Genomic DNA, 17,498 nt, shown 5'->3' with positions numbered 1-17,498 from the left:
TTCATACTTGAGTGATGTTGATATTTATTGACATCAATGCAAAACAAGCTAAGTTGCTATTTAACAGGAACAAATATTGGTGCAGTTTCCTTCCTGGAGAGGGTAGGCACTCAGCTCATGAGACCTAAAGTCAAACAAAGACTGGATTGTCAAGAATCAACTAAGGGTTAAACTTTACAAATACAAAAATTGCTAAAGGCAAAAGGAGATGTTTAAAAAAAATTTTTACACTAATCTCACGTAAGCAAACAAAGAACTAAACTGAAAGTGAAAGTTGCTGAGTTGTGTCCAACTCTTTGCAACCCCATGGACTACATAGTCCATGGAATTCTCCAGGCCAGAATACTGGAGTGGATAGCTGTTCCCAAAGTAATCCTAAAATTTTAGGACATAAGATATCGACATGACAAGACTATTTAAATTTCTGCGTAAGTGAAAATGTGTTATATCCTTCACTGTACTTTTATTACAATTACATGCTTCTTGCTTCTACACTACACAAAGTCAACAGTTATCACCAACAATGACTATAACTAGATCTGAAAGAGACTTCACAGTGACTCTGCTCCATTGAAATTTTAAGAAAATTCAATCCAGGATTAACAAAACCTTTTGATTTTAAAGCCAGTTCTTCTATCTTCTTCTCGTGTCATACCTAAATAAGTCCTCTCATATTTCTTGCCTGCAAACTGCAACATGTGTCCTCTCCCCCTCAGCTTTGTCTGACACTTTAAAATTGTAGGAACTGCATAAAAAATGAAAATTGTACTTCCAATCTGAACCTGCAATCGGGTTCCTGCTTTAACGCAAAACATACTCCTCTGCAGTGTACCCCACCAGCACAGCGACCCCCTTTCTCTCTCTCTCTATTCCTTTGCCCTGAAGGCACTTCTGGATTGCTTAATTCGTGCTCTTTGGCTGCCTAGACAGTCAGGACACCTGAGGCCATTTGGACCTATCACTCCTCGCTTCCTTCTTTTCTATGGCTAATACCACTTTCCTGCTTTTTTTCTACGGCTGAATCTCCAGACTTGGTGCTGTCATCAGTGGGACAGAGTCGATTTCGGCTTCGAGCTCCTGGCTGGTAAAGCTGCATCGCCGGACGATCCTAAAGTAAAATGAAATGCTCATGTTACAAAACTGCTACTAAGCATGTCCAGGGGATAAAATATACCAGTGACAGCCCACATGAGATCAAAATTTGAGGGCACAGTACATAACAATAAGTGTCGATGGTTATTTGGCTTCAAACTGCCTGCTTCCTTTCCCCTACCTACAAAGAAAAACAACTATTTCACAACTATTTATTTTTATAAATAAAAAACAACTATTTATAAGCAATAGTTATCAAGTATTATTTTATATGCCCAGAGTAAATTTTGATAAGTTTACTGCCTAATTTTCTTTACTATCTCAAGATGAACTGAATCAGCTTGAATAGTTTTTACTTAGAAACCGTGGTTGTTGTCGCTCTCTCCTCCCCATCAGTAAATGGATTTTAAAATGCACCATCTAAGAAAATTTTAGGAGTGAAAATAATAAAGAACACCAATTCTTAATAATGCAAAGTCCCTGAAGTTATGAGCTCAAACACTAGTAACTTAGCACAAATATGACTCTCTCTTAATTCAGATTTGACAAGGTGACAACCCAGCTTGAGACTCTCTAGGTAACACTTTAGATCTCAGGTTCCTAAATAGGCCTCAATATCATCACCAGGTACCTCTCAGTTCAAGTACTGTGTTTGGTTTATCACAATATGACCCTGAAAAACTTAAATGTATAGGCCTTTTCTAATTCAACAAAAGACAACATGAGCCTTCCCTGTCCTTTCTCCCTGACATATGAAAGAGCCTTAAAGCATTATTCTTAAGTGAGTAATTCCAGCAAAACATTTCACTGTTTTAACAAGATGAAACATTAAAACAGATGCAACTGCCACATAGTATTTAGAGAAATGGATGATGGGGCTCCCAGTGTGCAAAGATGGGACAAGTTAAACGTCAACAAGGGCAATAACTGATAACAACAAGTTGGAGTTCACCAAGTATTTCTAAATCCACAAGTTATACAATGTCATTAGGAGAAAGGCTGATAAAAAATTTTATAATATATGGATCAGGCTTACAATACCTGAGCTAATTGATCAGCTATTTTTCCAACTTTTTATCTCAAAAAATTTTAAATCTATAGAAATGTTGCCAAACTTGTACAATGAATACCTAATACCCTTCTCCTAGATTCACGATGATTAACATTTTGTCATATATGCCTTTTCTGTCTCTAGTGTGTATGCGGGCACACATATATAGATACATTATTATTTTTGCAGAACCACTGGAGAATAAGTGCAGACATCAAGACCCTTCATCACTAAACATTTCAGCTTGTGTATCCTCAGAGCAAGGACACCCTATCACATAACCATAATACCATTATTATTGATCATATGATTCTTCATTGGTAATATTTCAGCTTGTGTATCCTAAGAGCAAGAACATCTTATCACATAACCATAGTACCATTACTATTGGTCCATCTTAACATCACAATAAACGGATACCAAGACATTGTATGCTTCCTGATAACAATGCAGTAGGAACTGCACACCACCACCTATCAAGTATTCTTGCCAACAATTGAGTCTGAATATATTAAGGCCTCTAAATGAGGGGGCCACCCCCATCTTTCTGTGAAAAGTTTGACTGGCTCTCAGCCATGCTTATTCTTTTACATGCTATCTATGCCTACTTTCCTACAAAGCTTACTGGTTTTGACAGAAACCACATGGCCCACAAATTATTTTTGGGCCTAAAATATTTACCATCTGGCCCTTGAACGAAAAAAATTTTCTGACCCTGCTCTAGATATGACTACTGGTTTTCAAGGAAACATAGAAGGTAGAGGAACATGTTCAATGTTACCACAGGGATGTAATTAGCCACTCTGGACTATTAGACGCTCTATAGGGCAAACTGGTTTCTGCAACAAAGAAATGGTAGAAAACGAAAGGACGAAGAATTATTTAGATTAAAAGAGACTTAAGGGAACATTTCAAACAAATACAATTTGTGGACCTTGTTTAGAGCCTATACAAAAGATGTTAATGAAAAGAAGTGTTAATGAGCAATTGGGAAAATCTGTACACTGGGTAGACAGGATGCTAAGGAGTTATTGTCAGAAATTCTTCTTCTGTCTGGTGTGAAAATGCTATTAGGGTTATTTTATTAAGAAAAAGAATACTAGGGTTATTTTATTAAGAAAAAACCCTGGCAATCCAATGGTTAAGACTCCACACTCCCACTGTAGAGGGCATGGGTTTCATCCCTGGTTGGGGAACTAAGATCCCGTATCCCATATGCCTCACAGTGTGACCAAATTTTTTTTTTTTTTAAAGTCTTTACTCTTAATACTGACATATTTAAAGAAGAAATTATCTGTCTAGGTTTTGTTTGAAAATCATCCCATAGGAGCAAGATGGGGTAGAGTAGAAAGAAGATTGGCCATAAGGTGATAACTGCCAAAGCTGGGTGATAAGTACATCCTACTACTCCTCTGTTCTCTCTACTTTTGTGTATGTTTGAAAAGTACTGCTGCTGCTGCTGCTGCTAAATTGCTTCAGTAGTGTCCGACTCTGTGTAACCCCATAGACGGCAGCCCACGAGGCTCCCCCGTGCCTGGGATTCTCCAGGCAAGAACACTGGAGTGGGTTGCCATTTCCTCCTCCAATGCATGAAAGTGAAAAGTGAAAGTGAAGTCGCTCAGTCATATCCGACTCATAGTGACCCCATGGACTGCAGCCTACCAGGTTCCTCCATCCATGGGATTTTCCAGGCAAGAGTACTGGAGTGGGTTGCCATTGGCTTCTCCGTTGAAAAGTACACACAAACTTTAATAAAAAGGACCCCAACAAGACTGAAAAAAGGTACAGATAAAGTTCCCCTAAAATTCTGTTAACAATGAGTTAGCCCTCTCCTTTATACTTGCAGGAAAAGACAAAGAAAATCCTCATGAAAAGAAGTTTAATGAAATGTAGCACCTTGTTTCTTATGCGATCTCTCTTAACCACTTCTTCTTTCTTTTCAGTTTTTTCTGAGCTGCCTACTGGCTCTGTACTTTCAGGCTTCTTTCCTTTATCCCGAAGTGTTTCTTTCTCCTTCTTCATTTCTTCTTCCTTTCTCTTGAAAGCCTTCTCTTTCTCATAGCGCTCCTTCTGCCTGCGGCGCTCTTCTTCCTGCCGCTTCAGCCTCTCTCTCTCCCGCAGGATGCGCTCTTGGTCTCGATCATAATCCCGCTCCCTCTCCCTGTATTCTCTGCCACTCTCATCTTCAGGTCTGCACGAAAAACAAATCTGAGAATGCACCCTTGAAGCTCTTCTAATCACAAAGGCAGGAATACTCTGATCCTGCCTTGGCCACTACAATGAGGTTGAACTTTCGGAGCAGCATTAAAAAAAAAATACTAGTATTTTGAAAAGCAATTTGGGAAAAAACACCCAAAAGTCATTCAACCAGATTAAGATACTAAAATACTTGAAACCTGTCCTCCTCATCCCCATACCCCTCATAAAACCCAGTATCTTGATTCACGTACAAGTCCAGAATGCAGCAGTAAAACTAGCAGCCAGAAACAGGTCGAAAACAAATGTACCCAAGAGCCCTCGACTACCGACCTCTTAGGTTTTTCATCTTTAAATTCACCCTCAGAACGCTTGGGCAATGTACAACTTTGCCCACTGGCTCTTTCATCACTCAGATTCTCTTTGTCCAATTTCTTGAGTTTTTCTCTTTTGTCCAATTCTTTTTCATCTCCTTTTTCTGGCTTCTTGAGCAGCTTTAAAGAGAACAAACTTAGGTTTATTTTGAATGATGGGATTGTCTTCTGATTCTCGCAAAGAAAACAATATAGTAAATATTTTCAATTCAGGCTATTGAAGGCCCCGTCTCTGCAGTACTCAAACTTTCAGGTGAACAAATAGTGCACAAAGAGCAGTAATTTGCTAAAAGGGTGCTATTAATGTGAAAGTGTTATGCACTCCAGTGAAGTGGTTTAATCACTTTGTGGCAATAGGATCAAGACTCCTTTGGCTTTAAATGGGTCAACCTTTGAGTAGACCAACGCTTACTTTCAAGTATGCCTTCTGTAGCAAGCCAGCATGTCAGTATAACTTGATAGGAAAGTACGGTACAAATTAAAAATGCTAGCCAGGTCATTATTGCTGGACTATTTTTACAAAGTTATTAGAATAACAAATACCTTGTCACCAAAGGAGAGATCCATTGCAGGAATAATTTTGCCTTGAGTCTGAGAGTAGCTACATACTTATGATGGTACAATCATATTATCATTAGAGATGAAAAGCAAGAATTATTTGGCATTTGATTTAAAAATCCAAATATCTCATACAACAGAACTGTGAAGTTCCATCTCTACTGAACAGGAACTCTGTTCAATGTCATATGTATATATGACAGAATGCAATTCTAAAAAAAGTGGTTTATAAAGTTCAAATTGCTGACAAAGTTTCTTTCTCATGCTGCTTCTACAAATCTCTCTAGAATACACCCCCAAGTGTTGGATATTCAGAGAGATTTTTAGGAATTTCCAGTCTCAGAGTGAAGGCATCATACAGAGTTTCATCTCATTGTGAAGGCATCATACAAGCCAGAAGCTAAAGGCAAAGCAGCACGCATGAGACTTAAGCGTGAAGTGTTTCAGCACACAGCCAGCCACTGGAAACAGGGAGTCCAGAGTGCACACCATGAAGGCGCCAGTGCAAAGTGAGGGGGACATGTGCAGGTTTCATTGCAAGTGCTCTGATTTCTCTAGTGAACATCTTCGTCAGGAGCCAAGATGTTCATTACTCTAATAAGACTATTAACGAATGTCTCTAGCATAGCCAGCTTGACCTTCTGCCTTGCTGACAGAAATAGCAAGTCAGGTTGCTTGAAGCAGGGCGGACACAGAGATCGATAGAAGGAATTAAGATGAGAACCTCCCCACCCTGCCACCGCCAAGCCCCTTATCACCAATGAGTCCTGGAGAGCCTCGGGGCGCCCTAGCGACTTGACCAGCTGAATTCTGAGGAGGTAAAAGGAGACTTGGCCATCATCTCTCTGAGATTTTCTCTGCCATACTATGTACAAGAACTTCCCTGGGCAGTTCACTGGAGCACAGGCTGCCCGAGCCAGGCCCCTGGAAGGGAAGCAGCTAGGCTGGGGTCTTTCCACAGGTTTTCCTCTTCCTACATGCAGTGTGTTAATCAGAACCTGCTGCTCACAGATTCCCAGGTAGACCCAAGAAGGTAACATGGGGAATCATGTGAGGGGAGAAGATGTATATTCCGAATACTCCCACAAGGCAGCCAGGTATGAGAGGTGTATAAAGGAAGAGGAGAGAAAGAGCTCTTAAGGCATGGCTGTCCTCTCACTGCACATTGTTGAAGCTTCTGGGTATACAGCAGAGCATCAGGAAATCATCTGGGTTTCTTTCTAAATCAGGAATTTAAAAGGGTTCAGCTTTTAGGACTCAAGTCAGCCTGAGGGCGTTTTCTACAGGTACCACTACCACCGCCACCAAAAGGACTTATTAACTAAGACCTGTGTGTGTGTGACATGATACTAGGTGCTCTGTATCATGTACTTGGTCCTTACATTTTTCTGATTCACAGCTTGTAACAGAAACCTGTGTACCTGAAGACAGTGGAAAACAAACAGATGAGGCAACTTCATGTATCAAATATGAAGGAAAAGCTGAATAAAACCCATAATTCATGCCAGCCAGCCCTAAGCCCTTATATATGAAGAAGTGAGAGAATAATAATCCAAAATTGAACATTTTCAATGATTATAAATAACACTGCACTGAAGAAATCCCATGTAAACTACTTAATCTTTTAAATTATCTTAAATTAAGAGTAATACATGAATATTATAGCAAAGATTCACTCCCTCCCAAAAAAGACAAAAACAAAACTAAACCAGTTTACACCAATACAAGATGCATGCATATTTGAAGAAGTAGATAGAGTACATGCAATTTTCAGTAACATGCAGTCAGTTTAACTTATGTTCATACCTTAATCTTTGGTTCATCCTTTAATTTGTCCCTTTCTGGAACTCTGTCTATCTTCTTTAGCTTTTCTATATCTTTCCGTTTTCGTTTCTCTTCTTCTTTCCACTTTCTCCTCTCTTCTTCTCTTTGTCTTTTTCTTTCTATTTCTCGCCGCCTCCTTTCTTCTCTCTTTTCTTCTCTCATCCTCTGCAAAGAAACATCAACAGAGCCTTCAGACAAGATAATTATCACCGAAAACATAGTTCAGAAAGTACGGAACATAGTTCAGAAAGTACGGTGGGCACCCACTTAACTGTATCATCTTTCCTTCCCACTTTCCACTTCCTTAACCCCCTCCCGAGTCCATTCAGAATATGAGAGAGAAAAAGACCACAGCCTGCTCGTATCAGTCTCCCACTGCTGCCTTGCTACAGTATCCAAAGGCTTTCAGGAAATCAAGAGTGCCTCTGGAATAAGCTAAGGAACCCCTAGTTCTGCAGAATCTATGGTCCAACAACCAGAGTGAAGGAGCAGGCCAGACAGTGAGGCCAATGAGCCAAATATTTAAAGAACAGTGGTAGAGAAAGCAGCTCTCCCTACTGTATGATCCCAATGCTCTTAAATTTACAGAATGCGAACCAATGAAACAGAAGTATTGTGAGAACCAGAAAAACAAAAGGTTTACCTGCTTGTTTTTCAGGAAGCTCAAAAGTGGAGTTGTCTTTTTAGCTACACAAATGTAAACAGATTATTAATAATACTTAATTGAACCCTAGAAAGGAGTCCATTTTCTGACATTCCCTGCCAACCACCCGAGGTGGGAAAACTATACCCCTCAAACAGTAAGTTCACAACTATCTTATTGGAAAGAAGTTTTACAATAGTCTACTTAAATTCTGAAGGTTTAAAATATTAAAAGTTAAGAAATTTAAATTAAAACAATAAAACAATTTTTAAAAAGAGCAATTCCTGGTGTCAATGAAAATAAAGTGCAAAGGACATTCTCTTGTTTTACAGATGGGAGTATAAATCTGTTCACCCAGGAAGAAACTGGGATAAGGGGCTAAAAATATCTAATACTTTTGACCCCATAATTCCACTTCTGGGAATTTATTCTATGGAAACTATCAGAGGTAGGCTTATACTATGAAAGTGAAAGTCGCTCAGTCGTGTCTGACTCTTTGCAACCCCATGGACTATATAGTCCATGGAATTCTCCAGGCCAGAATACTGGAGAGGGTAGCCTTTCCCTTCTCCAGGGGATCTTCCCAACCCAGGGATCAACCCCAGGTCTCCTGCATTGCAGGTGGATTCTTTACCAGCTGAGCCGCCAGGGAAGTATCCATTAAAAAAACGAAGTTTTAAAAGAATATTTAATTCATTTTTCAGTATTCTGAACAATGCTATCTAATCTTATAGCTAGCTTTTTGAAAAGCATACTTCCTTTGGAGAAATTCCTAGGAGTGGAAATCCTGGGCAGGTTGGAGGCTATGCTCATGTTTAGAGCTGATACAGTAGTGACAACTTAATACCAAAACCAACATCCAAGCTAGAATTTCTCAAGAGGTTTCCAATTCTGCAGTAACCAATTTCATTTTTTTAATATCTTCAAGTCAAATTTTCTTTTTTACGAATATGAACTTATTAGTAGAAAACACCAACTAATCTTCAAAGACTCATTAACATCTTAAGGTCCCATATAGCTCTTCAAATTTTTATACTAACATTTGTGTGGCACTAAATAAGTCAGAGGGGGCTTCCCAGGTGGCTCTACTGGTAAAGAACCCGCCTGCCAATGCAAGAGATGTAAGAGACCTGGGTTCTATCCCTGGGTGGGGAAGATCCCCTGGAAGGCATGACAACCCACTCCAATATTCTTGCCTGGAGAATCCCATGGACAGAGGAGCCTGGCAGGCTATAGTCCATGTGGTCGCAAAGAGCTGGACACGACTGAAGTGACTCAGCACGCATGCAAATAAGTCAGAGAATATTTCCCATCTTATAGATGGATTCTTATAATCCCGTGAGTCAGCTATTATCTGTACTTTATAGTAGAACGAACAGAGTCTCAGAGAAGTTAGTGCCTTTCCTATGGTCACATAACTAGCAAATGACGGAAGTGGGAGTCTGACAGGTCTTCTGATGAAAAAACCATAACACTTAATTCCTTTTGCCCACTTACCTATTAGTTCTCTATTTTTTGCTTCTATTTCCTCTAGCAGTGTCTCTGGAGTAGATGTCATTTTCTCATTATCTGCAGCATAGCTCTCCAAAAATTTTCTATATTCTGGATCTAAATAATTATTTAAATAAATAGAAAATATAGCAGACTTTAAATAAAATAAGAAATATTATCCAGGATAGTTACTTATCAAAGAAGATAATTTTCTGCTTCATGGAAGATTGAAAATAAACCCAACTATACCCATAAGATAGACTATTTGGGGGCTTTATTGGTCACTTACTCTGAGAACTCCTATTAGATATACCGACAGAGTCAGGCAAAGTGAGACACCATGCATTGTAACACAACTTCCAGGGATGTTAAGTAGTTTGGTTTTAAAAACCACCACTCCTATTAATCCAGAGTCATACTTATGGGAGAACTGCAAGCTATAGCTATGGGACCCTCAGAGAGTATCATGTTGAGCATGTAAGCAGTTCCTGCATGGGTACACCTCACTTTAATGAAACTCAGAATATGAAAATTGGGTGTTCCAAACAGATAAATGAGGGGGGATGTCCTAGATGTGGCACTAGAGGTGATGGTAACATCTGGAAAGGGAAGCACATCTGAGTCATTATATTGTATGTGGAGAATGCACTGTGGAGCATGTTACCTGATCTAGTCTTCAACATCTGAATCTATGATATAGTCAATAAGCAGCTGTGTGTTGAGTCTTGCCTGTGTTTTCTTTATAAAATACACATTATAGTAATAAATAATAATGGAAACCAAACTAGGTGATTCTGAAATACCAATCTGATATAAAATATTGTGGCTAAGTCCTTAACCAACACAACCACATTACAGAGATCTCAAAACCTGGATCCAGTTTACCATAAATGGCAATTATTTGTTTTTTAGTTCCAGTATTTCAGTTCAATGTAATTACCACGTGTGCAGTTAACTGCATATTCAAAGCCTAGAAACAGGATTAGCTACTTCTGTTACTTTATGTTGTTACTCAAGTACAGAAATTTTTCCATCACAGTTCTCAATGATAACTCTTCCTCTTTATATAAATGGAAACCAAAAGTCAAATAAATAATCATAAGAATGGTAAGGGGCGTTAAGGAGTTGTACTTTGAAACACCTGACTTTTTCCATTGTCTTCTAATGAATATACCTAAGGTGATTTACTACTCAACAGTCAACAATATATTGTTTAATGGTGAAGGAATGAAAAGCCATTAGCCAATAACTAGAGGAAACCCATCTCCATTCTAACAAGCAAAGCTTTCATCAGTGAATTACATTTCTCAAGAACTTTATTTCATATGTTTTCTTAATTTAAAAGATTGGAATCCACTCAATTCCCACAAAGCTAATATATTCTTTTAAAAATCTATGGTCCTACTATATAGCACAGGGAACTCTATTCAGTATTTGGTAATAATCCATACGGGAAAAGAATCTGAAAAAGAATGGATATATGTATAACTGAATCACTTTAACACAACATTGTAAATCAATTATTAATCGAAGATTAAATTAAAAAAACACATGGCATTAGCACATTAAGTAACTAGAGCTATACTATACCATCATCGATAGTTCCAACTTTAGTATCTCTTTTCTTAGTCTTCTTTTTTGCAGCTTTTTGAAAAGGTGCAAATTCTACGATGGCAGGATATTCCTGACCTGTTTAGAAAAAACAGCACACTTGCTAAAAGAAAGAAAATGTCAAAAATGGATACAAGAGACTCAACCTCCTGCTCTCTAGGCTTCCTTTGATGACAGTGATCTGAATAGGGTCTCCCAAAAGGCATAAATCTCATTGGCACAACTAAAATCAACATGATACCAAAGCAGTCCCCAATTCATACTGAAAAAACAACAAAAATATATGGGAGGGAATTAAAATATTCATTTAAATTCAACCTTTAAACTCTAATATTGTGATATGTGGGGGAAAAAATCTACAAACTAATTTTCATTTAAAAAATACATCAAAGGGAATCCTTGGTGGTCCAGGGGTTAATACTTGGCACTTTCACTTCAGGGGTCCAGACTGGATTCCTGGTGGGGGAACTAAGATCCTGCAAACTGCATGGCACAGCCAGAAAGCAAACAAACAAAAAACAAACCAAGATCATGATACTGACTATACAGGGGTATAAATATGTCAAAAGTCACCAAATGCACATGTAAAATGGATGTATTTTAAATGAAAATTATACCTTAATTGATTTTCTTTACAAAACCAGAAATCTCTATAATAAGTAAGGCTAGAGATAGAAGGTAGGTTAGTGCTTATCTAGAGATGGGGTGTAACAACTAATGGGTACGTGGGGTGACGAATGTGTTCTAAAATTAGATTGTAGTGATAGCTGCACAACTTTGTGAATATACTAAAAAACACTGAACTGTAATTCTTTAAAAGGGTGAATTTTATGGCATGTGTATTATATCTCAGTAAAGCTGTTATTAAAAAATACAGCAGGAGACGCCAAAAGCACAGGCAACAAAAGTGAAAACCAGATAAACTGTGCTGCATCAAGAACTTCTGTGCATCCAGGGACACAATCAACAGAGTGAAAAGGAAGCCTACAGAACCGGAGAAAACATTTTCAAATCATATATCTGATAAGGGGTCAATATACAGAATATGTAAAGAACTGTAACTCAACAACAACAAAACCCCAAATAATCTGATTTTAAAATGTTCAAAGGACTTGAATAGGCATTTCTCCAGAGATGATATATAAATGGCCAATAAGCAAATGAAAAGATGCTGTGTGCTTAAGAATGTGAAGATTAAAATATTACCTCACTAATCATTAGGGGAATGCAAATCAAAACCACAATGCAATATCACCTTATACCTGTCAGAATGATTACTATTAAAGGGGGAAAAAACCCCAGAAAATCACAAGTGTTGGCCAGGACATGGAGAAATTAGAACCCTCAGGCATTATTGGTGGGAATATAAAATGGTGCAGCCACTATGGCAAACAGTATGGTGGTTCCTCAAAGAATTAAAAATAGAATTACCACATGACCCAGCAATTCCACTTTGGGGTATATATTCCAAAGAAGTGAAAGCAGAAACTTGAACAGATGTTTGTACATTTCCAGCAGCAGCATTCACAATAGCCAAATTCTCTCAAAGGATGAATGGATAAAGAAAATGAAGTATATACATACAGTGGAAAAGGAAATTCTGACACATGCTACAACATGGATTAACCTTGAGGACATTATGCTAATTGAAATAAGCCAGTCACTAAAAGTCAAATACTATTATTCCATTTATATGAGACACCTAGAATGGTCAACTTAATAAGAATAGTGGTTCACAGAGGCAGAATGTATTAACAGCTGTCAGAGGCTGGGGGGAGGGAGAAATGGGGAGTTGTTTAATGGGCAGACTTTCAGTCTTACAAGATGAAGAAGTTCTAGAGATTAGTTGCAGAACAATGTGAATGTAGTCAGCACTACTGAACTGCACACTTAAAAATGGTTAAGATGATAAATTTTATTTATGTGTATTTTACCACAATTTTTAATGTCAAAAAACAAAAAAAAGCAATGAGACAATGATACATACTATAACATGGATGAACCTTGAAAACATACTAAGTAAAAGAGGTAGTTACAAAAGGCCATATATTATATGATTTAGCTCATATGAAATTTTCAGAATAAGGAAATCCATAGTTAGTAGATTAGCCGTTGCCAGGGGCTGGGGGAGAGGAGAATGGGAGATGACTGCTAATGAATACAGGATTCTTTTTGAAGTGATGAAAACATTCTGGAATTACCCAGTGGTGATAGTTATAAAACTTTGTGAATATACTAAAAACCACTGAATTTTATGGTATGAGTTATATCTCAATAATAATTTTTTTAAAAACCTAAGTGATTACTGGAAAAATACATCAAATCCTTGCTATAGAATAATGTCATACAAGGTATAAAATACCATCTTTACACCTTCGGTGTGTAAACATAAGCCAGGATAAATTACTAGAACTGACCATTAGATATCACAAAGCAGTCACAGAGGAAACAAGATTTTAGAAATCCTAGTCGAGTGCAGAATCATATTACCTTAATAACTGATATACCTGAAAAGGAATAGATAAACCAGACTGAAGCAAAAGGAAATTGTGGAATATAGGCAAAAAAAAAAAAAATTAGAAGTGAGGCCAAACAATGGGGGATGCTGTTTATCTGACTAAGGAATTTGGACTTTTTTCCCCACAACTGCTGTCTTAAGTCACTATCTTCAAAAAGATTATTTTCATGGCAAAGTAAGACTAAATTATACAGAAAATGGAAAATTCTATAAGTTTAGAGAGAGTGCTTGTCTAAGCATTAGGTGATGAGCACATGTGAAAGTATTACTAAGTCTAACGTCCTCAGTCTAGATGAACAAGATATTAAAAAGCAATAAATTGACAAAATCCATCACTTGTTTAAATGTAAGGGATAAAGAGAGGAAAAAGTTAAACACAACTCAGATTTTCAAGAAATCACTTGCTTTCTACTGGAATAAACTTGTGGAGCAGAAAAGTAGCTGGTTTGGGGGGATTAATAAAAACTGGACAAACAAAGAAGCAGTTCTTCAACTTTTACTGGCATATTCCCTGACAAAGATTTCATTTTTTACCAACTCTGAAGTAATACTGAAAAATATAATCTAACAAAAACACACATCATTCAATATTGCAAAGCCAAAAGAAAAGTAGCAAACAGCTTGGACATTCTCTGGCTAAATGTTGCAAGCAACAGATAATAAAATGAGGGTTAATGCAGAAGTTTTTCTTCCCTATAAACTCCTGGATAGGAGGTAGGAAATCATCAAGCTCAATGGTTTAATTACATACAATTTAGAATGTTAAACAGTACTCCAACTGGCAACTATTGACATAAAGGATCTGAATTAAATAAGTATTGGTCCTTGAAGCAAGATGAGAAGTAAATATTTAAAACTTGTCATACAAGTTTAAAGAGTCACTTGTCAGTATCACTTAAAACTAGTAAATACTCAAGACAACAGATCACCTAAAACAGGGCAAAAGAACTGTCACAGGAGGAGAAAACAGTGGCATTTTCCTTTGGTTGACAAACTACAGAAATAATAGGTTAATACAAATACTTGTAAAAAGTCATTATCTATTTATAAGGCTGCCATAAGCTTATCAAATGCGTAAAACTCTAAATGTTGCTCATCTTAGCACTCAGGATTTTAGAAACACTATGAAGGCATCAAGAGAACAGGGATACATTGTCTTAAACATACAAATGACAAACTCCCCTTCAGTTAAAAGGACTCACCTTTATTGTCAAGGAATACATAACCATCAAAACGATCCCTGAACAAAATAATGTCCTCTTGGTTTTTAAAGTTGATGTATGCTCTTGCATACATATGAGGATACAAACTGCAGGGAGGAAAGCAATTATGTGAATGTGCTTGCAGGTGTCTGGCTGAATTACAAGTATGCATATATTAAAAAGGCTCAAAAATCAAACAGAAATCATGAGTAGGATTAAAAAAAAGAACGGAAGAAACCTTTTTTCATTTACCCCTCCCTCTTATTTTACCTAGTATCATTAGAAAAAAACTCAAAATAATCATGCTCAGGCATAGGCTGAAGATGCTCCTGAAGCTGCTCCTTGGTCAAAGTGGGCGGTAATCTCCGAATTACCACCTTAAGAAATGAATAAGGAAAATAAAATTAGTACAAATCAATTTTCTGTCATACCTGAACCACTGTCCCTGAAGAAAGCTGGCCTTTAAAAGATGAGATCATTTCTAAAAACCCAAGAGAATGTTCAGATCGCTCAGAATGATTAGTCAAACGTAACAGTAACATGGCACCCCACTCCAGTACTCTTGCCTGGAAAATCCCATGGACGGAGGAGCCTGGTGGGCTTCTGTCCATGGGGTCGCTAAAAGTCGGACACGACTGGGCGACTTCACTTTCACTTTTCACTTTTCTGCATTGGAGAAGGAAATGGCAACCCACTCCAGTGTTCTTGCCTGGAGAATCCCAGGGACGGGGGAGCCTGGTGGGCTGCCGTCTATGGGGTCGCACAGAGTCGGACACGACTGATGTGACTTAGCAGCAGCAGCAGCAACAGTAACACAGTTTGGTCAAACAGTAACATAAGTTTAAAAAAAAAAAAAAAACTCTCGGAAACGAGAATTGCCTGGAGCAAGGAAATCTTAGGTTCTGTTAACCCGAAGCCCCAGTTTACTAGGTTTTCGCCTCATTTTCTGTCACCCATTTTTCAGTAGTGGTAAGAAATTTGTAAACCATCCCTGGTCTTTTGTGGGTGCCAGGAATTCTTGATTGATAAAGTCCTTATTCAGTCAGCATAAAGAATTCAAAATTCTAAGAAATATCCCCAATTCCCTCATTGCTCCCCGAACAGAATGTACCCGATTTGGCCCAAGACCATTAATAGTCGCCACCCACCCATTCCCTCAACTAACCTCTGTTAATATTCCTATCACGTACTACTCCCGCTGGTGATAGTACCTTCCTGTTTAATATTCCCCCTCAATTCCTCATCCTTTTCGCTATCGCCGCTCCCCCCGCCCATCATCATCTCACGGCTCTGATCTAAACCCTTCTAGTCAGGGATTCCCCCCGCCCTTCCTCACTCCCATCCCGGGGCTCTGCCGGGAAGGGGACCCCCATTTTGGGAGAGTGGATGAGACAGGTTGATGCGATTTTCACTCAAGTGAAGAAACAGAGGAAGAGACTGGGAGAGGAAGAGGGCAGCCCCATTCCCAACCATCTTTCTCGGATGGTGGAACCGTCCCGCCCTCTCCTGGGCCAACAGCCGGCCAGACACCTTGCTCAACGCCTCTTTCTTCTCCTTGTTCCGATCCTGCTTATCTTCCCCTTTGGTGCTGTCTCCCGAAGCCCCACCGCCGCTGCCTGTAGCACCTGGGGGAGTCAAGAGGGTTACTCGCTTCTCCTTAGGCCTATGCTCCTTCTCCTCCTTCATGGCCACAGCTTCGCTCCTCACCGCGGTAGCTCGGCCTAAACGCCGCTACGCCGGGCACCTACCCCTCCCGGCCCGCTCGGGGCAAAGCTCCGCCCCCAACAAGCTCTCCTAGAGATAAGCCGACCCCAACGCTCCATTGGGCCCCTCCAGGATCTCGCGAGACTTCAGGGCATCCGGCTTCCTTCGCTGGAAAGGTTGTAACACCTGGTCTTAGCTTCCCTCCCGCGGAATCCCCGCATCGCCCAATCCCCTCGCGGCCCAGACTCCCGCGGGGCAGTTCATTAGCATATCCGCCATCTTGGTTAGGACGAGTATTTCACGGACTACAAATCCCGGCATCCAAAGCGGTTACCCTTTTCTGGCTGAGTTCTGGAGTCGTCTTATTTCAGGTTCCCTGTTTGTAAGTAAATGGAATCTTTAATCTTGAAAGGTTAATGTTTTTCAGATCAAAAGATACATTCTGCGGGCTTCGTTTTCCAGAGATTAAAACCGATGTTATCCAAAGTTTACCTCACTGAGGGAACGACTTGTATTTTCTATTATTGGTTGTAAAGTGAGCTTTCAGAACCTTTAGAATTTCTTTTCCTTATATTTTTTTAGGATTCACAGACATTTAATGCACAAAACACTGACATTTAAAGGAGCATTATGACCAAAATGTGTGAGATTTGTTTTCACCACTCTTTTTAAAAGTAATAGGAATATATCATGATACTGATGCCCTGTAGGTAGGAGAAAATAAAATCCAACTCACTTTAGATAGGATTGACCTCCTTCCCGCTTTTAAAAAGGCTAGTTATGCATTATTTATAATATCTCCAAACTGGAACAACCCAAATGTCTGTCAACCCACTAATGCATAAACAAAATGTGGCAATCCATAGAATGAAATACTACTTAATTAAAAATGAACCCATACATCCATCCACATTAATGAATCTCAAAATGATCATGCTGAGTGAAAGAAACAGAACACAAAGAGTACATGCTGTATGATCTCATTGATACAAAATTCCAGACAAGGTAAAACTAGTGAGAGAAAATTCTTAAAGAGATGGGAATGCCAGACCACCTGACCTGCCTCCTGAGGAATCTGTATGCAGGTCAGGAAGCAATAGTTAGAACTGGACATGGAACAACAGACTGGTTCCAAATCGGGAAAGGAATAGTCAAGGCTGTATATTGTCACCCTGCTTATTTAACTTATATGAAGAGTACATCATGAGAAACACTGGGCTGGATGAAGCACAAG

At 38.9% G+C, this 17,498-nt stretch overlaps 1 protein-coding gene across 4 annotated transcripts; it reads right to left on the bottom strand.

The window, feature by feature from the left end:
* Window positions 1–16,456, bottom strand: UPF3B (UPF3B, regulator of nonsense mediated mRNA decay). 4 transcript variants are annotated; one of them, XM_027533448.1, is made up of 11 exons: window positions 16,309–16,456; window positions 14,831–14,937; window positions 14,561–14,667; window positions 10,820–10,918; window positions 9,236–9,346; window positions 7,739–7,782; window positions 7,078–7,260; window positions 6,654–6,692; window positions 4,673–4,833; window positions 4,040–4,334; window positions 1–1,108 (listed from the first exon to the last, which is right to left on the bottom strand). In XM_027533448.1, exons 1-11 carry the CDS (start codon window positions 16,381–16,383, stop codon window positions 959–961), a joined length of 1,371 nt encoding a protein of 456 aa, XP_027389249.1. In that variant the 5' UTR covers window positions 16,384–16,456; the 3' UTR covers window positions 1–958. The 4 variants fall into 4 exon arrangements, with proteins under 4 accessions (XP_027389249.1, XP_027389247.1, XP_027389250.1 ...); XM_027533446.1 differs by having other exon boundaries at window positions 16,091–16,329; XM_027533449.1 differs by lacking the exon at window positions 16,309–16,456 and adding an exon at window positions 16,186–16,271.
* Window positions 16,457–17,498: the final 1,042 nt, after the last annotated feature.

Source organism: Bos indicus x Bos taurus, chromosome X (assembly GCF_003369695.1).
Source record: "Bos indicus x Bos taurus breed Angus x Brahman F1 hybrid chromosome X, Bos_hybrid_MaternalHap_v2.0, whole genome shotgun sequence".
In the NCBI taxonomy this organism is placed as follows: Eukaryota; Metazoa; Chordata; class Mammalia; order Artiodactyla; family Bovidae; genus Bos; species Bos indicus x Bos taurus.
Note: the sequence above shows the minus strand (reverse complement) of the source record. Positions and strands in the feature narration are given on the sequence as shown.

Excerpts from the sequence above, each read along its gene's own strand:
- UPF3B (XM_027533446.1), bottom strand. The coding sequence starts at position 16,246 with ATGAAGGAGGAGAAGGAGCATAGGCCTAAGGAGAAGCGAGTAACCCTC. Across the intron at positions 14,938-16,090 it reads AGAAAGAGGCGTTGAGCAAG|GTGGTAATTCGGAGATTACC; the intron begins GTGTCTGGCCGG and ends TCATTTCTTAAG. Across the intron at positions 1,109-4,039 it reads GAGATCGCATAAGAAACAAG|GATCGTCCGGCGATGCAGCT; the intron begins GTGCTACATTTC and ends ATTTTACTTTAG.